Here is a 20,848-nt window from a genome sequence, read left to right as displayed (position 1 = left end):
AGAAGCTCTCGTAGGGATTGTCAGGTTCCAATGTGTTCCAGAAAAGGTACGGAAAAGTGGTGGAAGCCCCACATGGAACAGAAAGCTCCACACAAGATAGATACACTTCGTCATTTCAGGGGGGAGGCTGATTTGGACAGAACTCAGCCTGGTTCAGCTGGGGTAAAATTTAATATTTATTGAAGACTACTCAGGACAGTCACAGTGGACAGACACTACGTAAGGCCTCACTCACCCTCGGCACGAGTCCATTGCTGCAGCGGAGCACGTAACAGATCGCTGTGTATCACCACCAGTGGGCAATGGAGATGCCCTATTAAGGTGAGAACTAGATTTGTACAAAGCACGAGCTGCACGCTGCAGTCACCTATATCCTGCCCCCAGGGGGTCACGGTAACAAAACCTATACTCACACATGAATGTACATGGGAACAGGCTCTGGCTCCACATTCCAAGTCAGTTCTATATACAGTGGTAAGAGCACTTGAAATAAAGAGGCAGCAGCTGCTCTACATTCACCCAGAAGGCCAGCTGAAGAGACAGTTGTCAAGGTATGGTTTGTGAGAGATCTTATTCCACTGGAAGATCAGATGAGGCTTGAAGGCAAGGAAGATTTGAAATCAAGTGCCTTTGTGGGCTCGCTCTTCTACATATAGCTGCATCTGGAGGAGAGAAGCAAGCATCAGTTCCATTTTATATCCAGTGGGTACTGGTGAATGGAAAAAAAAAAAGTGTCTGCAACAGGCTGAACAGGAAGAGGTTGTACCTCCTCCCATAACCCCGTTTCCCTTTTTATTACGAGAAGCCTTGCCCTGTGTTGGTTACTGGCACAGGCACTGGCAAGACTAAGCTACTGCTCAGCAGTATTAAAACGGTCGCCCTAAAGAAAACCGCAGCGCTGGTGTCAGAGCAGACAAAGCTTGGAACTACACGCGGTTTCAGCCACCTCCTGGGCCAGCACGCTCTGCTCACCTTTAAGATATCAGATGTCATTGTTTTCAGGGGAATAAGCCGGGGTTCATGCATGTGCACGTCTTGTTCATCAGCGAGGATCCACGGGAAATCCTGGGGGCAGGAACAGAAGGCATTTTACTTGCAGAGGGGCTGGCAGACGCTGTAAGGTGAGCTCTTTCTCAGCACTAGGTCAGCATTAAGTGAATGAGAGATCTAATGGCCGAGGGGAAAAATGGGTAACTCAAACCTTTCGTAACAGCAAAACTTAACACTTGCACGCGTGGCCCTGAGACTCTGTATAATTATCTTCGGTTACAGCATCAAACTGTGATGTTAACCTGCTGTACTTACTCCAAAGGTGACATCTCACTTCTTTAAAGGATACTCTTAGCTGTCCTAAGCTAGCATGCTCTATTCGCTACACCAGCATTTAACTCAAACTCCAAAACACTCAAGAGCGTGGATTTCTGTCCTGCTTTGCAAGTTTAAAGGCTGGCCTACTACACTACCAGTTTCCATTACTAAGCAGTACAGAGCAGACCTCCATTTTGAAACAATTTACACTTCACTAGCTTTATTTATTGTGCAGGACACCCAAAACAACTTGGCTCAGGGGACATACATTTCCCTGCACCTAAGCAAGGATTCTTAAAAAAAGTAATCTTGCTTTAAAAAAGATTTGCACCCACTTATCATCAAGATCCAATGTCTTTGTGTACCCCAAACCTGCTAGTTAGTTGAATCTTAGTCTTTCTTGCTACTTACAAAGAATCAGCCACCCACACACAGTGGATGTGGGACAAGGGCTTTTTTTTGTTGTTGATGAAATTCAAGTACCTATATGTCAGAGTACTTTCAAGTGGCTGAGCAGGCATTGTGTGGGAAGTATTGTTACAATCTGGTCAGACATTGAAGCAGCTACTGCCTGCAATTGTGGCCAGCGTGTGGTGAATGTGCTCAGTCACCTCACCAGCAGGAACCATTGTAACATACTGATAGCAAAGTTGTGAAGTGCATCATGTGAAGCAAACTTCAAAACACCCAGTGGCCTTAGCCTTAGAGAGGCCAAAACTCTGCAACTTCCAGACTTTGCTCTGCAGCTTGCTCGGCTGCTCACAATCACTCACCTTTATCACCTGGATCTTCTCCATGTTCCGTGTGGCAGCCTCCCGTGTGTGAACCAGAACCGTGAAGGTGCAACCTGCAAGAGAAACAGGAGACTCCAGAGCAGGGGACAACCAGCAGAGGGTCGGACGCTGCCTACTGTCTAAGTCAAGCAATGCCACGCGGTTGGGCTCCGTGGACGTCTACCTGGGGGGTTGTTGTCAAGCACAGCATCGCACACGCTGATCTTCAGGATGAAGGCACGCAGTAGCTGCTCCACATGGGACAGCAGGGACTCTGAACTGTTGAGGAGACAGCATGTTACTGGCATGCAGCAGAGCGCTGCGGCCTGGAGCTGCCTCCAGAGCAGCTCTGCAGAGGCAGGTGTGGGACACCCTGGGCAGGCAGCAAGGGAAACTTTACCTAATGGAAAGGAGGGGTGGCTGGGTGATCTCAAAGACAAATCTCTCCACAGGGTGGTGCTCTTTATCCAGGATTACAACTACAACTTTCTCCACGTCATTCTGCAAGAAGATCGAAAAATACCTGCCTTAAAACAAGCTGTCTTCTACCCCCAGTGCACTTTGCATGCTTCTGGTAAACTGGGAGTATGCTTACTTATTGTGGCTCAGAGCACCAGCAGTTATCCAAAGCCTGAGCACTGTCAGATTATTCTTGCTGACCAGAAAAAAATGCTTTTGCAAAGCCACTTTTTGCTCGATGTTGGCTTATCAGGAAGGCCCAGGGAGATGAAGTACACTAAACAGTATGCTTCTCTAGATACGGTTTTGGAACAAAGGAGAAAATGTACAGCCATCTCACTGCATCACTCAGGAACGTACAATGAGGAAGAAGTTAAGACACACTTAGACTGATGGCCAAATACAGCAGCTTTGTACCACCGCAATGTAGAATCGACCTATTTCCAGTCTCTAAATGTGCGTTAGGGTTGTCTGTAAAGAGCAGAGAACACAAAATCTGCCAGCATCCTACATCTGGAAATGTTTCATATGGTCACACCTTTCTCTTACAAAACCTAGAGTTTGAAACTGCCTTTGATTGCTGGCTTACAGCAAAGCACTCCAACTATTCTGCCAGACAGGTGCTCACACTTAAAATGTTCAAAAGCAGAACATTAAGTTAACATGTAGGATGATTAACTGAAAATATATAGATGTATATATATCCTCAGGTGCATGTATTGGATGCAACTAAATGCCAACGATCAGCAGTAAGGCAGGGTCTCGACTGCAAAGTAAGTTTATGGATGTTATTTTTATTTCTGTTAGTAACTTTATCAGCTAGTATATCGTATATGCTAATTTGTAAAGAAGGCAGTATTTATGTTCTCTTACTTTCTATCAAACCCACTTGCAGTACTTTTGCCAGGCCCCTGATATAACCTTACCTTCTCGAGCAGTGGCTTCACACAGTGCAGCGTGTCCTGGATGTACTGGTTCAGCTCCGGGTGGCAGGACATCTGTAGCAAATACAGGGAACAGTCAGAGCTGCATTCTGACGTGAACCAGGAGAATGCTACACGGCAAGATTTAAACAGAAGCACCAGGGTGTTACCAGGCACTTGAGTCACATTTCAAATAGCATTTTTCACCACTGAGTTGCCAATTCAAACCAGTAACTCTTTCATGGAAGGGTTAATTAGCTGAGGCAGATCACTGTACCCACACAGTTGCACTATATTGGGAATAGTATATTCCAACCATCTCTACTTCCCAGGAAGCATGCTTTCATGTTACCTTACTGCACATAGCTGGGGGAGCCTTCTACTACTGTTGTCCATGATCTGCTTGTTCCATGAGTACAGCTGTATCCTCAGCCACAGGGCTGTTTTCCCTTTTGACAGGAACTAAGTTCTCTTCAAAAATGAGTTTGCACATTAAAACAAACTCTGCAAGTGATTTAGTTTGTTCAGGTGTTGACTGATCCCTGCTATTTTGCTTGTCCACGTGGCTGTCAGCTTCCAGGAAAATCTCCTACCTGGACAGGTACATTGTATTTTTTCCTCTTCTGAAAGATCCCAATAGGGTAAACTTCTCTGACATATAAGATAAGGTGCACAGCGACTTCCAGAAATTCTGAAAGAACATCTGCAACCACTGAAAAACAAAAGTAAAGGATGCTGAAGAGGGGAGGGGGGGAAGTGTGCAGAGTAATACCATGTACTCGTAGGAATTTTTATTTTTTTTAAGGCATTTTTCCCCGCATAAATTTCACCTGCTTCCCCTTAGCTGCAGAAGTTTAGGGATAGAGCAACCCTCCAACAATCCCACGAGCTCATGCACCGACAGGCCTTGCAGGCATACTGGTTTGCAGCTCAGCAAAAGCATTACCTTGCCCAAAGTTAAGGTCCTGCCGCGTGAGAGTGGTCATCTTTCCCAGAACCTGAAAGCAATCACAAAAGCAACGTTTATCCTCTGGCCCCTGTATTATTAACACAGTCAGCTCACGGAGCCATCCATTCCCTAGTGCTGCTGCGCTCAGACCCAACAAAGTGCTCTCTGTGCTTACTCACAAGCCTACGAACACTGCCACGACAAATCTGCAGGGCCCACGTGTAAGGTTTAAGCACCCTCCATAACCAATGATACATCGTCAGAAATCACCTGCGGTGCAAAAACTTTGCAAAAGTGCAAAGATGGCATTGTTGCTGTGCTCTGGCTCACACCTCAGACTGATAGATGATGAGTAATTTAATTCCTGGGGCTTTTACCTGGGTTTTAATTAAAAAAAAAAAAAAGCAAAAAGCTGTCCAGTTCACAGTTCCTCACTCTCTCCCTCCCTTTTTGATACATTTTGCTAGGACTGGAGACTTCAGGATTCCTAAGACACAGGAAAGTTTAGACAATCGCTTTTTAGTAGCACAAGGAATACTTTTTTTTTTAAAAAACACACAAGTGTTCTTGTAACATACTGGACCATACCCCTTTTCTAACACCTATGTCCAATTATGACACAAGAACTCCTCAGTTTTATGGATTTAGTCTCACACCACCGTGAAACATTGCTTGTTCGGGCTAGGATCCACATCTTCCATTGACACTACACAACACAGGTTCTCATCTGCTGTCCATCACCACCAGCTCCAGAGTCTCTCTCTACTCCCAGGGACACCAAACCCTGCACAGCTGCATAATTAACGTGGAATCTCTCACGCAGGTTCACGGAATATCTTCAGTTGGAAGGGACCCATAAGGATCATGGAGTCAGACTCTGTGCTCCTCACAGGACTACCTAAAACTAAAATACATGACTAAGTGCATCACCCAGACACTGCTTGAGCTCTGACAGGTTGATGTCATGACCGCTCCCCCAGGGAGCCTGAAATTTGTGACAATTGTAAAGGGCAGCACATCCTTGTACCAAATTGAGTATCGTGTGCCAACAACCCAACAGCTGGCCGTTCAACTTTTTCTTTTCCGCTTACACGGTAGAGCCCAGGCCTTACACATTTCAAGCTACTGTGTGTATAATTTTCTATTTTAACAAGTCTTGTGTCATTGCCTTAGCCATACTCCTTGCGTGCATGCAAACCAACCACTAACGGCAGCACCACTGTTCCTAAACCCTGTCTTTCAGTGCCGCCGCAGCACCGGGCGTGTTGCTCCGTGTTGCTCCGTTGGGAACACCGGGGTCTCGCACAGCCCTCCGGCAAGCCGCAGGCGGCCCAGCCAGCCGCTCAGCCCCCAGGTTCCAGCCTGCGTCTGCTGCAACGAGCCACGGTTTTCAGGCCTACAAAGAGTAAATTCAGCCTTCACAAAACAGGGAGCTACTGTCCTCTCCTTTTTGAGATCAGAACCTTGCCACTGGATACAATGACTGCCTGGAATACTAGCGATTGGCTACAATAAATAAAATTTAAGATACCGAAGCATCTCTCTAGCACCCCAGCCGCGGTGACTCCGTCTGTACAGACGCTCCGTACCGGAGCAGCGTAACCACCGGTGTCTGCAGAGGCTGAGGGCCACGGCCTCACCCAGGCATCACCCCCCTCACGCAGAGCTGCCCCCCACGGACCCCCGCCAGAGCAGTCACCTGGCTGCGCCCCACAACCACGGCCCCGCCTCGCGGCTCCGGCCCGCACTCCCGAGCCGCTGCCCCCGCAACAGGGCTCCCCTCAGCACAGCCCTCCGTGCTACCGGGGATCCCCAGTGACCGTGACAGCCTAGACCCGCCCGCCCCGCCCGCAGGGGAGCCCGCTGCCCCGCCCCGGCTCCCCCCGGCCGCCGCTGCCCCTCACCGCTGCCCGTTACCGCCGCACACGCGCGGCGCCAGCGCGGGTGGCCGGGCGGCGGCGCGGGCGTGTGACGTCAGAGCGGCAGGCGGCCCGAGCGCCCCCTGGCGGCGGGAGGAGCGGCGGCGGGGCGGGGGCATGGACCGGTCCCCGCCGCGCCCGCGCCCCCCGCAGCCGCCCCCGCGGGCTCCCGGCCGCAGACCCCCTCCGTCGCGGCGGGGAGGGGGGTACGCCGGGCCCCGGTCCGGTTTGCCACCCCGCTCCCGTACGGCGCGGGGGGCCCTGCGGGAAGCGGGGACGCCGTGCCCGCCCCGCCGTGCGGCGCAGGTGAGCGGGGGCCCGGCTGCACACCCCACACCCCCCCTCCGCCCCGGGCCGGGCCGCCTTTGTCTCCGGCCTTTGTCTGCCCGGTCCCCGCCCGGGGCACGGACCGCTCCTGCCCCGGCCCCGCGGGAGCGCGCACCCCGCACCCCCGCACCCCTCCGCCCGCCCCGCACCGGGCACCCCGCACCGTGCGCCCCTCGCATTGTCCCGCACCCCCCGCAGCATCCCGCGCCCCTCCCAGCCCCGCTCCGCCCGCACCATGCACCCCGCTCCCCCGGGATTCCCGGCGTCCCCAGTTCCTCCACATTCCCCCACTGCCTTCCCCCTGTCTCCTCCTCCGCCTCCTCCTCCTCCCCCTCCTCCTGCCGGGTCTGAACACCCCCTGCCCCGCAGCCTGCCCGCGCTCCCGCCGCACGCACAGCCGCTGCCCTGCCCTGCCCGCCGGGCCCGGCGCGCCCCCGGAGCCCCGACAGGTAGGCAGCGCTGGCGCCCCGCGCCGGGCCGGGGGGCGCGCTTCCCAGCCCCTTTCCCTTTGCTTTCGCGGGGGCTGGGGAGCGGCGGGGGGCGCTTTCCCACTTTCGGTGCGCCCCGCGGGAAACAAAGGCTGGGGGCGACGGGGACCCCCAGCACCGCCGCCCCGGTCCTGCCGGGCGCTGGCAGCCGCGCTCGGGCAGCGCCGGTGCGCGGTGCCTCCAGGCAGCCCCGCGGGCGGCGGGCTCGGGGCTCTGCCCCCCGGCGCCATGGGCAGCACCGTCCGGGGGTGGGAGGGGGGGTGCGGGGGGGCTTCGGAGGTCGCGTCCCGCCACCCTGCTGCGAGTCCCGGCTGCTTCAGGGGCTCCTGCGCGCGAGCTCCCGAGGCGCGGTTCCCTCCCGGGGAGCCGAGTCGCCTCGGACAGAGGTCGCCCCCCCGCAGGTGGCTGCCGAGCCCCTCGCCCACCCCCGGGGTGCCCTGGCCCTGAGCCAGAGCTGGGGGACCGGTGGCCCGGGGGCGAGGGCAGCCTTTCCCACCGAGTCATTGTGCTGGCAGAGCCGCGCGCTGCCGTGCGCCCAGCCCCTGGGTACCCACCGGTGATTCTCTGCTCTTCCTCTGTTGATAGAAGTGAGATCTCGTTTCTGAATTAAATCAATTTGGCATCAGTTAATGGTTTGTTACAGCTAGTAATTCATCATGTAGGATTTAAGTGACATTTATCCAATTCACACCTGAAGTCTTCCGTCAGCCAGAGGGTTTAATGGAAATGGGTTTGTATTCCCATCTCCTCTCCCTTACAGAAGGAGGCATTAATCCTACACGTTTGGTTCAAAGTGAGAATGACATGCAAGGAAAAATGTTGAAAGCACAGCCTAACTGTTCTGCCAGTCGGGACACATCCACTTCTCCCCTCTCCGTCCCGTCCGTCCGTCCCCCCCCGCCCCCAACCCCGAAGATCGGACCAAATCTGCCCCCATTCTTCCCTGTCACACTGGCGGGTGCTTTCCAGCCGGGTGAGCAATGACCTTTTTCTATTGATTGTGTCTCATTTGTCACTAAGCATTGTGCATTAAACTGGAGAGCCTCCTCTGCTGTGCTGACAGCAAGCGACTATATCTTGGATGCTAATCTCAGACTCATTGCTATTTTAATCTCATTATTGGGTAGAGTAGCCTCTGTTTGATAGCAGGTCGCCTATGATGGCTGTGTCAGCCACTCCGTGAAGTCCCAGAGGGAAGCAGAGCAGAGGGTTCTGCATATTCATGCATGTGCCCCTCTTCCCCTTCAATACGGGACTCGCTGGGCTGCTCGGTCCCTGGAGGATGTTGGTGCTGCGCGCTCCCTGCTCACACCCGGACACCGAGCACAGCGAAGCTCTCTGTGCAGGTCTGGGTAGGCACAGGGGAAAGGGTGGCATGGCTGAGGCTGAAGGCGCGAGGCACATAGTGACTTGGCTTTGCAAGCTGTTCATCTGCGCCAGGGTGCTGGAGCTTAGCAGTGACTGTGGCAAGTACAAGCTGCCAGCTTACTCGCAAGTCTGGACTGCAGGAAAGGTATTCCCCAGGTCGTGCTGCGTGAACAAACCACTTCTGTCCTCAGTGGTTAGGAGGGCAGAGAGCAGTCTGTCGGCCAGGGCTGCCTGGTGAGGGGAAGGGATTGCCTGCGCCAGTGGGTCAGCAAAAACAGAGCCCCAGTTCTAGACCATCAACGAATTTCCAGTAGCCACTGGATACGAGTTGCCCCAGAGAGATGTTTTGTGGAAGCACAGGGGCAGCTACAGCTACTACTCAACCCCCTGCAAGCCTGAATCTCTATGTTCTGTCTCTTGTGCCGTTAGTGCAATTAGTGAATTTGTGAGAGAAAAAAACACAGGCAAACAAAAGCAGATGTTTCAAAGGGGGGTGGGGGTGGGATTCGAGTAGCCTAGCCTAAATATCTGCACAGGGGAACTCTCCCACCAAACAGAGTCATGAGGGACAAGGAAACTGTGGAGTCAGATATATATGAATGGCAAGGTAGGGAGGAAAGGTGACGATGGATACAGGAAACCTTAGAAAGGAGGGCAGCTCCAAAAAGGGACCCAAAAGAACTGGAGACCTGTGAGCCGAGGACTTTGCTGCTCTGTTATCCCAAGGATGTTTGGGCCAGCAGCAAAAAAAAAAAATGTTTACTATGTGAGTGTGCAAGAAATATTGGAGAGGAAAAAGTACTACTACTTTTGCCCTGGGGAGGAAAAGAGAAGGGTGCATATAAGATTACCTATCTGCTTTTGGGGACCCTAGAAAGCTGGGAGAGACCCCTTTGAAATGGGAAGGTCTCTTAGCAGATTGTTTGTGAAGCTTCCCAGCATTTGCCTCCAGAAACAGAAAAACAGATGGAAAGAGACCCAGCAGGGAAGTGCAATCTCATTTATCTGCACAATGCCATCCTCCTGGCTCCAGCCAGCTCTCTGCATGTCAGCCACCATAGAACCTACCCTGTCCATTCTGCTTCAGGCCTTCCCAAGCCCATCCATCACCCTATGGCTTATTTACAGGGAGCCTGGCACACAAAACTGGGTTTATTGTCTATCATCCTCATCCCTGCCACACACGCGCATACACACAACACCCATGTAGATGCACATACAGTTTGTCTGTTGCTGCAGCTTGGGATTGTCTGGAGCCCAGGAAATCTTTACGCACGCCTGCCAAAGTCTGAGCTTATCAGAGCCAAATCTGGCCCAGCGTATGTGCTGGGGTCTAGCTTGGTTCAGCCCTCGAGCATACAAACTGCATCATTTGTGTTCTGGGGTGATAAAGGATCTTGATATTCTCTATTTCTGGGTCCAAGAGTTTTGTTCCTCTTGGATGTGACATGAAGAACCTATGTGAAAAGTTAAAGCTAGAACTGTCAGGTATCATGTTTTAAGTGAGATATGTGAATCTGAATATGTAGACAATCTAAATGTCTGAATCTGAATATGTAGACAAAGTTCCTGCTTTGTCAAATACAAAACAAATGCAGCAGGAGCGGTTTCAGAGCCTATTTCAGAGCCAAGGTGATATAACCCTATTTATAGGACTGCCTGAGTTTCTGTGTATCTGCTCAGTCTGTGGCTGCCTTGCAGAATTACAAGCGGAGAGCTGAGTAATAGCAATTTTATCACAAGTCCGGAGGAGACTGCCCACAGGGAAAGTTACCCAAGATGCAACCCCTTCCCACCTCCAATTTCCCGTACAAGATTGTGACCATCCACTACTAACCCGAAATGGATAAGAAACAGCAGCTGAGAGACAGCACTGCAACTCACTCATCAGCCCTGAGCTGGCACCCTAGGTAGCTCTCAGACCTTATCTGTGCTTCGCACATTTTCTTGTTAGTAGGCAGATTTGCTACCTCAGAAGGCAGGTGGCTTGTAATCCTGGGGTTATATAAAGGAAGTGCAAGGCTGTGGGTGGAGCAAGGAGGATGCAGGTCTGGCGTTGTGAAGAACTACAGGGGTAGCTTAACTTGGTAAGTACTTCAGCTATTTCCTTTATTAATATACAAATCCTAAGAAGAGGATGGATTCTGAACTCATAATTTAAACTCATTGGTTTAGATCAGTGTAGGAAAAGCATCTCCTCACAAAGTCAGACTTCTTTCTGCCTGGCATAGGTCTCAGGGCAGAATTTCAGCTTTTGGAGAAAGGGTGCCTCAGCAGTGTGAGAGCATTACTGTCACCTACAGCAACAAACCCAGGGCTTCTTTTGTGGACTGTGGTCCTGCAGAGGAGAGGGTGGAATTTACTTGGGTGCTCAGACATTGAGGAACCTGAGCACTAAGGGGTACCAGGGATGCTGTTGTGCTGTCTAGCTGCCTTTTGGAAGTATGACTTTAATGGCTTCTGTAGGGTAAGAAAAAGGAAGGAGGTAGGAAGAGGTTTCTGACGTTAAAGATAGATCAGGGCATGGAAGCAAGCGGATAAAAGAAGGCTGGGGCTTCTGCGCCTCTAGGACAGCAGTGTTACATTAACCCAAGGTACCCAAACTTGTCCATGCACCATTTTGGTTTGGTGGACAGCTCAGCTCTCCCTGGACAATAGTGCAGTACAGGTACTTATCTGCATTATTAACGCAAGACTCCCAGTGACACAGGAACACAGCATGTTAGCCTGCCCTCTCAGCCAGTGCAGAGACGAGGCAACCCACGTGCTCTAGCTGCATTTTCATCCTGTGTCATGCCAACAAGACAGCTAGGCAGCTTAAATAAATGCCCCCTACACTTTGAAGCAGACCTTTTGTTTAACTGCCCTGCAGCATTTAGCTGCTTCCTAGCTCCTGCTGAAAACCAGAATCTGCAGCTAATCTGTCTGTCGGGTTCACCATCAAAGGGCCTGTGTCTCTGTGAGTGAGACTGGAGACAGCTGCCTCGCGCTCTCTTTGCACTTGTTCTCTCCTCTTGGTATTTTGCCTACAGATGAAAAGGTAAGATGCTGTGTCTAGCTCTTTGAGTTGTTCTGAGTGATGCCTTGATCCAGCTAGTTTGCCTGGTTCTTAAACAGAAAATCCTAGGAAAAAACAAAGACTGTGGATGCAGAGCTTGCGTTTTGCCTGGTTGCTATTTGTTCCATTGGTTTTAAAGCAGGACTTCAAGTGTTGTTTTAATAGATTTAGCTTTTGGTCTGGTTTTCCTTTGCTGCAGGTAGCTGCCAATAAAATACCACTTCATAGTGTTACACCTTCAGCAAATGAGCTATGCAGCACCTCCCAAATCAGTCCTCAAGTAGGAGTTTGTTGTCCTTTGTGGCCAGTAGAAAGACCTGCTTTTCAGACACTGCATTAAAGAGAAGGCCCCTGTGCTGCCTACCTCTTTCCAGGGGAGGTCTGAACTGAATATTTGCTCCTGGGCTCTGAGCAATAACAGAGATGAATCTTGGAAAAGCAGAATTGTCTGGTGAGTGAGTGAGTGAGCAGGCTTTTCAGTTAAGAGGATGAAGACATCTCCCTCTCAACTCCCCAGATGCTCTACAAGGCTGGGGCTGCTATGATGGCAGAGTTATCATTGACTCAAGACATTCCACCCGTGTCCCAGGCTGAAAGAAAAGGAAAGCGAGGCTATCTTAGGGTGTGTCCTGTCAGCTCCACAAAAAGGCATGGAGATTGGCCTCAAAGGATGTTACCTGCTGCCCTTCACAGGTGACAATGGCTGGTCGAGCAGCGAAGCGTGTGGAGGAAAGAGTACAAGCTGTTGTAATTCTGCAGCAATACAGTTCAGCTGGTGAACAGACAGATGGAAATGAGGTGCAGCTGGGGGCTTGGGTGCAGGAAAAATGGGGAGGAGGTTGAGTGAAGAGCTGTGGCTGTAACTTTGTGACAGTATTTCTCAAATGTAAGCATAGGCCTGGTTTTCTGACAGTCAGTGTCACAGGGAACTCTTGGCTTTAAGAATGCCTTCATGCTGCCCAGATTGAGAGAGACAGTCTAAGAAAGCTACCCCAAAGTGAAAGACTGCACTGGAAATGCTGAAAAAACCCTTTCCCCTTTTTGTGGGAAAGGACAGGGGAGAATGACTTAGAGAAAGCACTGACTTGTGCAGTGTCCCAAAGCCATGTCTTATTACACAAATACAGGGATGAAGGAAGACCCTCAAAAATATTACAGTGAAGCAGAATGAATGAGAACAGTCTGCAGCCACTGTGCTGAGGGACTCAGTCTCAGTGTTCTTTGGACTTAAATTGCCCTCTTGCAGTGACAGGTTCACCTTGGTGGGGTGAGCTGAAGTGACCTGTGCAGGGTCAAGAAAGGAAAGTGGGACAAGCTAGAGAAAACTCAGACTGCCTCCCTGCCCCTTGATCTTTAGATCAGCATCCTCTGTTCTGCTGACAGCAGCAGATATTGTCTCTCTGCTATGCTGTGAGGTATCATTCCAAAATTTCCAGTGTGTTTTTTTTCCCTTGACCAGTTACAGCTACCCTGAAGCAGCATGTGAGTGCATGCACATGTCTCCCTGCCTTGAGCTGCTCAGGGCTGTTGCTGGTCCTGTGAGGCCACCATCTGCCTCCAGTTCTGTTCATCCTGACATCTTCATTGCAAGGAAACCAGCTGTGAGGAGGGGCCCGTGCCAGCCAGGCCCAGGATGCCAACCTGGCAGCAAGCAGCCCTAGCCAGACAGCTGGTGCTGTGCGGGCGGCTCCGGAGCTGTGGCTGGCAGGAGCCAGCCTCCCCAGCCCCTCAGATGGTAGGCTGTGAATGGGAGGGTAGGGGGGCTTGTGAGTAATCAAAGGGAAATGTCCTACTGATTGATGGCCCTCATTTGCACATGAAACTGGGACCTTTCAGCCCTGCAGGCCCTGCACGTGTGTCTCAGCTGCTGTAACCAGGGTTGGGAAAGGAGGAGGTAACCAAGGAGGGAAAAACTCCATTCCAGCTCTGGACAGCATAACTGTTTTCATCTAAGTATCCTAAGTCTGAATCTTGCTTGCCTTTACAGCTTCTAGAAGTCAGTTACTTTTTCTTTTTCCTCTTTTATTTTTTAATTGCAGGTGAGGCAGAGCACCCAGGATTATGGCAACTTCTTCCACCTTTTCTCCTTTCCTCTTCCTGTGTGTGCTGGTTCTTTCCGACATCAGTCTTGCAGTCTCACTGGACCCTGGCACAAAGCTCAAAAATGTCCCAGAGAACAACAACCATCTTCAGAACCAAGAGATGTGGCAGCAGCAGCCCAGAAGTGGACACCACCACAAGCATGGCTTGGCCAAGAAAGAGAGGGTCCATGCCGTGGCTTCTAGAGGGCAGCTGGCTGGGGAAGAGGCTCTCAGAATGGGTAGCGGAGCTCCAGGTGTGGAAGAGCTGGCGGCAGAGGGACAGCCAGCAGCCCTGAAACAGAATAAGGATGTGTTCCTGGGGTTTGAGTTCCCGTATCCTGAGAGGGAGAACCAGTCCCCTGGGTCTGAGAGAGGAAAGAAGCAGAACCGAGAGCATCGCCGACACAGCCGCAGGGACAGGCTGAAACACCACAGAGGTATTTGAGCTCCAGGGGAAGCTGAGGCTGTTGGGTCCCTGGAAATGAGTGTCACTTGTATGAGGGCAAGAAGATGCAGCTGTGGTTGAGCCACATGGGTGTGTGGAGGGTGTGGGATCTGTGCCTGCTCTGGGGAGAAATCTGCCAAACAAAAGAGGCACAAGAAAAAAGGGGAACTCCAGAACCAGAGGTTTTTACTGCTGGCTGCAATTTTGTGAAAATGACCTGGTTTGCCTTACAGGGGGACTCTGAAAGTTCCTAGGACCTGAGGGGTTGTTTTGGGGTGGCCTGCTTTAGTTTTTTGCTTTTTTAGCAAATGGTTCAATTTATGAGCAAACATGTCTAAGCCAGGCTTAGTCTCTCCACTGACTTCAAAACATGACCAGAATTACAAATGATACAAAACCCCTACTTTGCTTGAAAGTCAGTTTCCTCTCATCAGAGCTTGTATTGGTCTACATTTATGCTGAGCTACAAAAAAACATACATTTTGCATATGTGATACTGCACTAATTGCTTCAAAATGTTGCCTGTTTTTGACTGGGACTGCTTTCCTTTGCAGGTCAAGTTGTGGGTATGTGTCTCTGTGGTATGGTATGCTCAGTGTGGTAATGGTAAATCTTTAGTTCTGTGAAAGCCAGGCAGTTTTGTCAGTCTATGCTATTTGACAATCTGGGTGTCAGTATCCCTGAGTCCCAGCTATCACTCCTCCCTGCATCAGTAAGAAAACTCTATTGTTTTTTCGGGGGATTGACTAAACGACTTGAGCAATATAGAAGAGTATGGAACAAAGCTGTTTTGAAGCAGTATTTTCAGACTACAAAACAGGACTTGTTTCTTTGGTTTAACTTCAGGTCTATATTTAAATTAATACTTTGGAAAAGCAGGGATCAGGTTGTGAAGATATTTTCTTTTCAGGTTAGGTAGTTCCTGACTTGAGCTAAATTGAAATAACCCACTACTAAAATCAAATAAGGGTGTGTTCACAGGTATTTGCAGCAGCTTAATCCATTGGTTTAAAAATGGTTGAACAGGTGCATTTTGGACTCTTGAGACCAGAAGAAGAAACCCTTTACTACTTAAGAAAGAGATAGACGTATCTTCAAGAAGGTATGATTATGTATCTTACACGCTTTACACACTTAAGTGTGTAAAAATCAAGATGCATATACTCTGGATCTGGCCTATCAAGTTAATTTAGTAGCATATGACTGGTCTAAACAGCAGCTCAGGGTGGTGGAACACTGGCCAGTGGCTGGATGAAATCTGAATTCCTTTCACTCAAATCTATGGCACACAGGGAGAAAAGGGATGAAAAAGCTAATGCTACTGTACCTGTTGCCCTCTGCAGGGAAGACTCCTGATGTTGGGCCAAGCTCCTTGTACAAGAAACCTGAAAGCTTTGAAGAACAGTTTCAAAACCTTCAGGCAGAGGAAGCTACAAGTCTGACTCCCACCATGCTCCTCATCACTGCACTAGAACTAGCTGTTTCCACAGAAGAGCCTCCTGTTCTTCCAGCCACATCACCACGGTCACAGGTAAAGAGACAGCTGGTAACTGCACTGTACTTCTGACACCGACAGAAATCTCCTGCAGATAAGGTCCGGTTTCTGGGGTTTTTTTCCAGTTAAAGTGCTTGCTTAACACCAAAGCCCTCCCTCAAAGACAGCTCTCTGTCTTGGAGACATCTAAACACCTCATCTTCATAAATGGTTCCTTTAGTTGCTTCTCTTCCCTGCCCTACCTCTCCCTTAGCTAGCCATCTTCACTCAGCTTCAAGGACCAGAGAGGCAGCAGGAACATGTGGCTGGAGAGGCAGCATGTCCTAATGCTCCTTGCTCACCTTTTGTCCTCACATAGAAGCAGTGGAAACTTCCCTCTTGCCTTCAGCTGCAACAAGGGAAAGCTCTTCCCTTTTGAAAATGAGATGCCAAGAATCCCCAGTGGACAAGATGAGGCAGGAGCGGAGGGATCATAAAGGCTTCTGAACATCTAAAAGCACCAGAAAAATTTGCTAAGACTTCAGTGTCACTACAGAAGCGTAATCTGTTGTCTGTTTGGTTTCTTGTGGTTTGCAGGCCCGCCTCAGGCAAGATGGGGATGTGATGCCCACCCTAGATATGGCACTCTTTGACTGGACAGATTATGAGGATCTCAAACCAGAAATGTGGCCATCTGCTAAAAAGAAAGGTGCTAAACCTCCCTGTCCTCTTTCCCAAATTACCATTCTGTAAGACTTGTCCCACGGTTAGTGTTCGCAGATGTGCTGAAGGATGTGAGATCATAGTGGTGGGGAAAGAGAGAAAAAGCACAATGCTGATTGTGTTTTGTGTTCAGTTTCTGATTGTTTCTCATTTTGGATGCATAGTTTTAGGGCAGAGGAGAAATGATAGATGGAGGGTTGAGAAATAGGGAGGAGATTAGACTATGAAAGTTTAGAGTTCAAACTCTTGAAATTTGAAGCTGTTTTTACCCTGGAACTACATGGTCTCCCAACTAAAAATAGTAGCATGAAATTTTCTATCAGCATCTGTTTTCTTCCTTAGAAAAACGGCGCAGTAAGAGCCCCAACAGTGGAAATGAAACTGTGACGGCTGAAGGAGAGCCATGTGATCATCACCTTGACTGCCTCCCAGGTGAGGATCGGCTTGGTAGAGTCATTTCTCCAAACACAAGATTGTTTGAAATTCAGCCCATGTTCTAATACAAGTATCCTGATTTCTAATATTGATAGGAAGTGGTATGCAGAGGGAAGGGCAAAGGCTCTCTAGGCGTGTTGTGGGAACAGATGATGTCTGTACCAATGCACTGTCATGGGTATCAGTAGCCCTACAAGGGAAGGGGATAAATGAGTTGTGCTGACCCTTGTTTCTGCATTGCAGGCTCTTGCTGTGACTTGCGTGAACACCTCTGCAAACCACACAATCGAGGCCTTAACAACAAATGTTACGATGACTGTATGTGCACTGAAGGTGAGTTCAGTTCTTTGCTCTCTCTCTTCTAGCTGGCTTTGTAGTTGGCTGCATTGACTTGGGATAGTGGTTTGTTCGTGAAAATAGGAGCCAAGCTCTGCTGCTCTTAGCCTTTCCCTGCCATTGACTCACAATGTGACCGTTGAGTCATCCAGGATATCTTGTTTTCTTTCTTGAAAACAAAAATCCTGATATCTACAAGCCTAACAGAAGAAGCCACAATATTTTAACACTTCAATGGTGTTTGCAAGTATCACAGGTTACAAAAATGGACCACTACCCTTGTTTTACCTAACATTATGCCTAATATGGCTTTCCTGAGTTAATTTCAACTGAACTTATAGCAATTTCATAGGCGTGGGCATGACACAGACTCTTGTTTCTTAAAACTATTTCTGAAGAATCCACAGCAGCCTTTAACAGACCATTGCATTATGAAGATGTTGAAAGGCACTCTTCTAGTCTAAACATGTTCAGGATCAGGTCCAGCCACTGGGTCTTTTCTGCCAGAACAAAACTCGGGTTGCCAAGTTTTGTGACCTGTGTTAGGTACCTAGTGACTTTGACCAGGTCATTCACCTACTTTTTAACCAGTTAAACAGACTGCTTTCCTGGAGTTGCAACGTTAAACAATAGTCTTCACCTTGGGCGTGTTGTGTAACACCTCAAGGTCCTCATCAGAGACGATGTGATGTTCTGACAGATCAGCCTAGAAAACTGTTTTTGCAAGCCTAACGAGGGCTGCCCCTGGCCCTGCTTTATACTTGAACTATTTGTAAGTTGATGCCAAATGTGCATCCTCTGTAGCATTAAAAAGATCCCCAGAGATGAAGGGTCCAGATAAGATAGACAAGATGCTTAGATAAAAGCAGATCTCTGATCTTGTGTGCTGTCCTTCTGGGAGGCCAGACTGCCCTGGGGGGATTGATAATGAGGGGCAGAAACCCAGCTTTAAGGTAGCCAGTCTCAACATAGCCCAGAGACATGCACTCCAAAAGGCTGCTCAGTGACCTGTGACATTGGCCAGGTCTCCCGTGTACGAGTACTCAAGGACAGTTTATGGGCTGTCTCATTATAAAAGCTATAAATCCTCAGCCTCCCCTGCTTTGGGGGTGCTGGCACTGTTGCTATCTTCTGCCTGCTCTGGAAGTAGAAAGAGTTGCAGTTTCTAGGATGATCAAATCAGCCCCTGCCAATTCCAGTGACCAGATCCTGGGCTGTTGAAAATCAGGGCTTTCATGAGAATTATTTACACATAGGCTGCATCCTGTCTGGCCCAACGAGCTATGCATTCTAGTGTAACGAAGTCAGATAACAGAGACCGAAACATAAATCTATCAGTGCCAGAAACCAATGAGTTACCTTGACCAGAGGCTCCCATTGCCTTCCACTGCCATGGGAGAATATGTACTCATATTTTTTATAAATAAAATGCCTCCCCCCACCCCCTTAGTATTCATCAATGCTATGTCAGATAGCTTCCTTCAGACCCTCCACTTTGAGCATCAAAACCAGAGAAACTGAAGGAGATTAGCAGTGAGCTTTGGATCAGACCTCCTAGTAATAATGCTTCAAAGTCGTTTCCCTCCTCTCCCAAAGATTCAGAGAAATAAATAGCAAGGGGAGCTCCCTAGCCATTGCTGCTGCACTTAAGTCTATAGTAATTTCCCAATGGAGAGATCACTTAGACAGTAATGGGAAGTAATAGGGGGAAACCAAGCAGGGCTTCCATAAAATGACTGGAAACAATCAGGATAATTCATTGGTGTTTCAAAAAACCAGTGAAACCTGCCTGAGCCAATGAAGCCCAAACCAGAACCGTGAGCCAAACAGAATATCAGGGCCCAGAAAGCAATGTGCCCTGCCCATGTGAGGTGTTTCTCTGCCACCTCATTTGACACAGCCCAGGCTTCCCAGCCCCGGGACTGTCCCCACAGCAGCCGGCCCTGTCACAAACTGAGGCTCAGAGCTAATTGTTTGATGTCAGCTGCTGTAGTGAGCCCTGGTCCCTCCTGCTCACTTATGCATGTCTTTTCCATAGGGCTACGCTGTTATGCCAAATTCCACCGGAACCGAAGAGTGACCCGGAGGAAAGGGCGCTGCGTGGAGCCTGAATCGGCCAACGGAGAGCAGGGATCATTCATTAATGTTTAGGAGGGTGGGACTCCTGCCTGGATGGTCAGGAGCTGGGGTCAAACTGTTCATACCTAGCAATGAGAATTAGAGGAAAAAGTCAAGCAAATGACTGAAGCTGCAGGCTCCGAATGTGCCAGGTTCCAACTAGACTGAAGCTCATGTTAATTATAAATAGAGTGGCCTCAGCCTTTTTCATACCAAGACTGTATTCCCCCCGCTCCCTTCCCTCAGCACATTCCTGCCATTGAGCTGGGTCCCCCTCTCCCCGTTAGTAAGAGATGATCATGACTACTGTTCTGATGGTTCTGGCAGGAAAACATTCTGCAGTTTCATCTCCTCCTCTCAACAGAGGCAAGATATGAAAGATCCTTCAGGTCAAAGGGGATGTGAGCTTAAACTTTACCCCTTAATTATTGCTTGAGAAGAAAGGTAGATCCTCCTTAAAGATCAGAGGTTCCTAGAGGATAGGAAACTTGTAGCTTCCAGGTGGAACCAAAGATGGGAATCGGGAAACAGATGGGATCAGCAGGAAGCTGGCTGCCTAGGTGGGAGGGGACCCTCTGACAGAGCTCTTGTCAATCCTTTGTTCATGCACAGACAGATATTCCCTAGCTGTTACGCCCTACCACTTCCTACCTGTCTTCTCTGGGACCACCCAGTCCCACTCCTTCCTTCCTTTCTTGCTTCCAGAGAACCACCTGGTTTCTGCAAGGATGTGGCAAGACATCCCAGCCTGCAGCTCTCACTCATTTAGTTATCCTTCCAAGTCTGTTATTTTTAATGATTATTTTTAGGAGCTTTCTGGGGAAGTGATAGTTTTCCTAGTGAGCCAAAAATAAAGTTTTTGGTTAACAGGAGTTAGGGACAGACTGTTCCACTGTAGTTAATCCTGTGACATGTTGCATGTGTGTTTCCATGATATGTAAATAAAGATATGATAGACAGCCTTTGTGCAACTCTTCCACTTCTTTGACTGCACCTAAGGATGTGGCAAGAGCCAAAAAGGCCTACAGGGGAGTTGGCCAGCAGGTAGCTCTGATGACACAGAGCAATTGTGCCACTGGGTAGGAAAATTTCTCTACCCAAATTGAGGATCCAAGCTTCCCTGTATCCTCACTCAAATTGCAGCTAACAATCAGTTTCTGCCCGGTATAGCCATCCAGATGTTTAAAACTTCTTTATATTACTGACTTCAGTGATACATTGGAGCAACACAAGCTACCTGTGGTAAAAGTGTTAGCTGGTAAAGATGTTCTCTTCTACTGTTAATGCCCCAATACTTTAGCTTCTGGTGAGAGACAGCTCTGAAGCCTTTTATATTCAAGAACCTGGAGCACTTTTTGTAGGAACAGAAATATTAATCCTGGTGCTGTGGTCAGACTCCTCTTTATACTGCTTCCCTAAAACTCCATGTTCCACTTAGGTAGGCAAATCTCCATTTTGCACTCCTGTTTCTGTTGTAATGTTAGTGCATTGTATATTCACTCAAATGCTGCTAGCATAATAGTTTATGCCTCTAATGTGACGAGTGCCCAGTCATGACTACAGAGATACATTATGAATACAATATTAGTTCTGACCCGCATACACCTGCACTGCTGGGAGGTACACTAAAGGAGGAATTTGTAAAGAAGCATTTAGGCAAAACC

General features: G+C 49.3%; 2 protein-coding genes across 6 annotated transcripts; one reads left to right on the top strand and one right to left on the bottom strand.

The window, feature by feature from the left end:
* Nucleotides 1-163: 163 nt before the first annotated feature.
* On the bottom strand, nucleotides 164-6,395 carry MAD2L2 (mitotic arrest deficient 2 like 2). Of its 2 annotated transcripts, XR_008820651.1 has the most exons (10): nucleotides 6,317-6,395; nucleotides 4,410-4,461; nucleotides 4,057-4,175; nucleotides 3,467-3,538; nucleotides 2,482-2,582; nucleotides 2,266-2,360; nucleotides 2,082-2,155; nucleotides 973-1,065; nucleotides 414-662; nucleotides 164-313 (listed from the first exon to the last, which is right to left on the bottom strand). XR_008820651.1 is itself a non-coding variant. In XM_056330979.1 (9 exons), exons 2-9 carry the CDS (start codon nucleotides 4,447-4,449, stop codon nucleotides 621-623), a joined length of 636 nt encoding a protein of 211 aa, XP_056186954.1. In that variant the 5' UTR covers nucleotides 4,450-4,461; nucleotides 6,317-6,395; the 3' UTR covers nucleotides 164-620. The 2 variants fall into 2 exon arrangements, 1 of the variants encoding a protein (XP_056186954.1); XM_056330979.1 differs by having other exon boundaries at nucleotides 164-662.
* A 52-nt stretch (nucleotides 6,396-6,447) lies between these two features.
* Nucleotides 6,448-20,498, top strand: DRAXIN (dorsal inhibitory axon guidance protein). 4 transcript variants are annotated; one of them, XM_056330972.1, is made up of 8 exons: nucleotides 6,448-6,637; nucleotides 7,028-7,107; nucleotides 13,612-14,090; nucleotides 15,442-15,629; nucleotides 16,170-16,281; nucleotides 16,638-16,727; nucleotides 16,974-17,063; nucleotides 19,105-20,498. In XM_056330972.1, the coding sequence occupies exons 3-8, from the start codon at nucleotides 13,634-13,636 to the stop codon at nucleotides 19,215-19,217; spliced, it is 1,050 nt and encodes a 349-aa protein (XP_056186947.1). In that variant the 5' UTR covers nucleotides 6,448-6,637; nucleotides 7,028-7,107; nucleotides 13,612-13,633; the 3' UTR covers nucleotides 19,218-20,498. The 4 variants fall into 4 exon arrangements, with proteins under 4 accessions (XP_056186947.1, XP_056186948.1, XP_056186945.1 ...); XM_056330973.1 differs by lacking the exon at nucleotides 7,028-7,107; XM_056330970.1 differs by lacking the exon at nucleotides 6,448-6,637 and having other exon boundaries at nucleotides 6,655-7,107; nucleotides 19,105-20,497.
* Nucleotides 20,499-20,848: the final 350 nt, after the last annotated feature.

This window comes from Falco biarmicus, chromosome 3 (genome assembly GCF_023638135.1).
Source record: "Falco biarmicus isolate bFalBia1 chromosome 3, bFalBia1.pri, whole genome shotgun sequence".
In the NCBI taxonomy this organism is placed as follows: Eukaryota; Metazoa; Chordata; class Aves; order Falconiformes; family Falconidae; genus Falco; species Falco biarmicus.
The sequence above is the reverse complement of the archived record's forward strand: the minus strand, read 5'-3'. Positions and strand labels throughout refer to the sequence as shown.

Coding starts and splice junctions, on each gene's coding strand:
- MAD2L2 (XM_056330979.1), bottom strand. CDS start 4,449: ATGACCACTCTCACGCGGCAGGACCTTAACTTTGGGCAAG. Junction 4,176..4,409: donor GGACCTTAACTTTGGGCAAG/GTAATGCTTTTG, acceptor TTTGTTTTTCAG/TGGTTGCAGATGTTCTTTCA. Junction 2,156..2,265: donor GCTTGACAACAACCCCCCAG/GTAGACGTCCAC, acceptor TTTCTCTTGCAG/GTTGCACCTTCACGGTTCTG.
- DRAXIN (XM_056330973.1), top strand. CDS start 13,634: ATGGCAACTTCTTCCACCTTTTCTCCTTTCCTCTTCCTGTGTGTGCTG. Junction 15,630..16,169: donor CCACATCACCACGGTCACAG/GTAAAGAGACAG, acceptor TGTGGTTTGCAG/GCCCGCCTCAGGCAAGATGG. Junction 16,282..16,637: donor GCCATCTGCTAAAAAGAAAG/GTGCTAAACCTC, acceptor TTTCTTCCTTAG/AAAAACGGCGCAGTAAGAGC.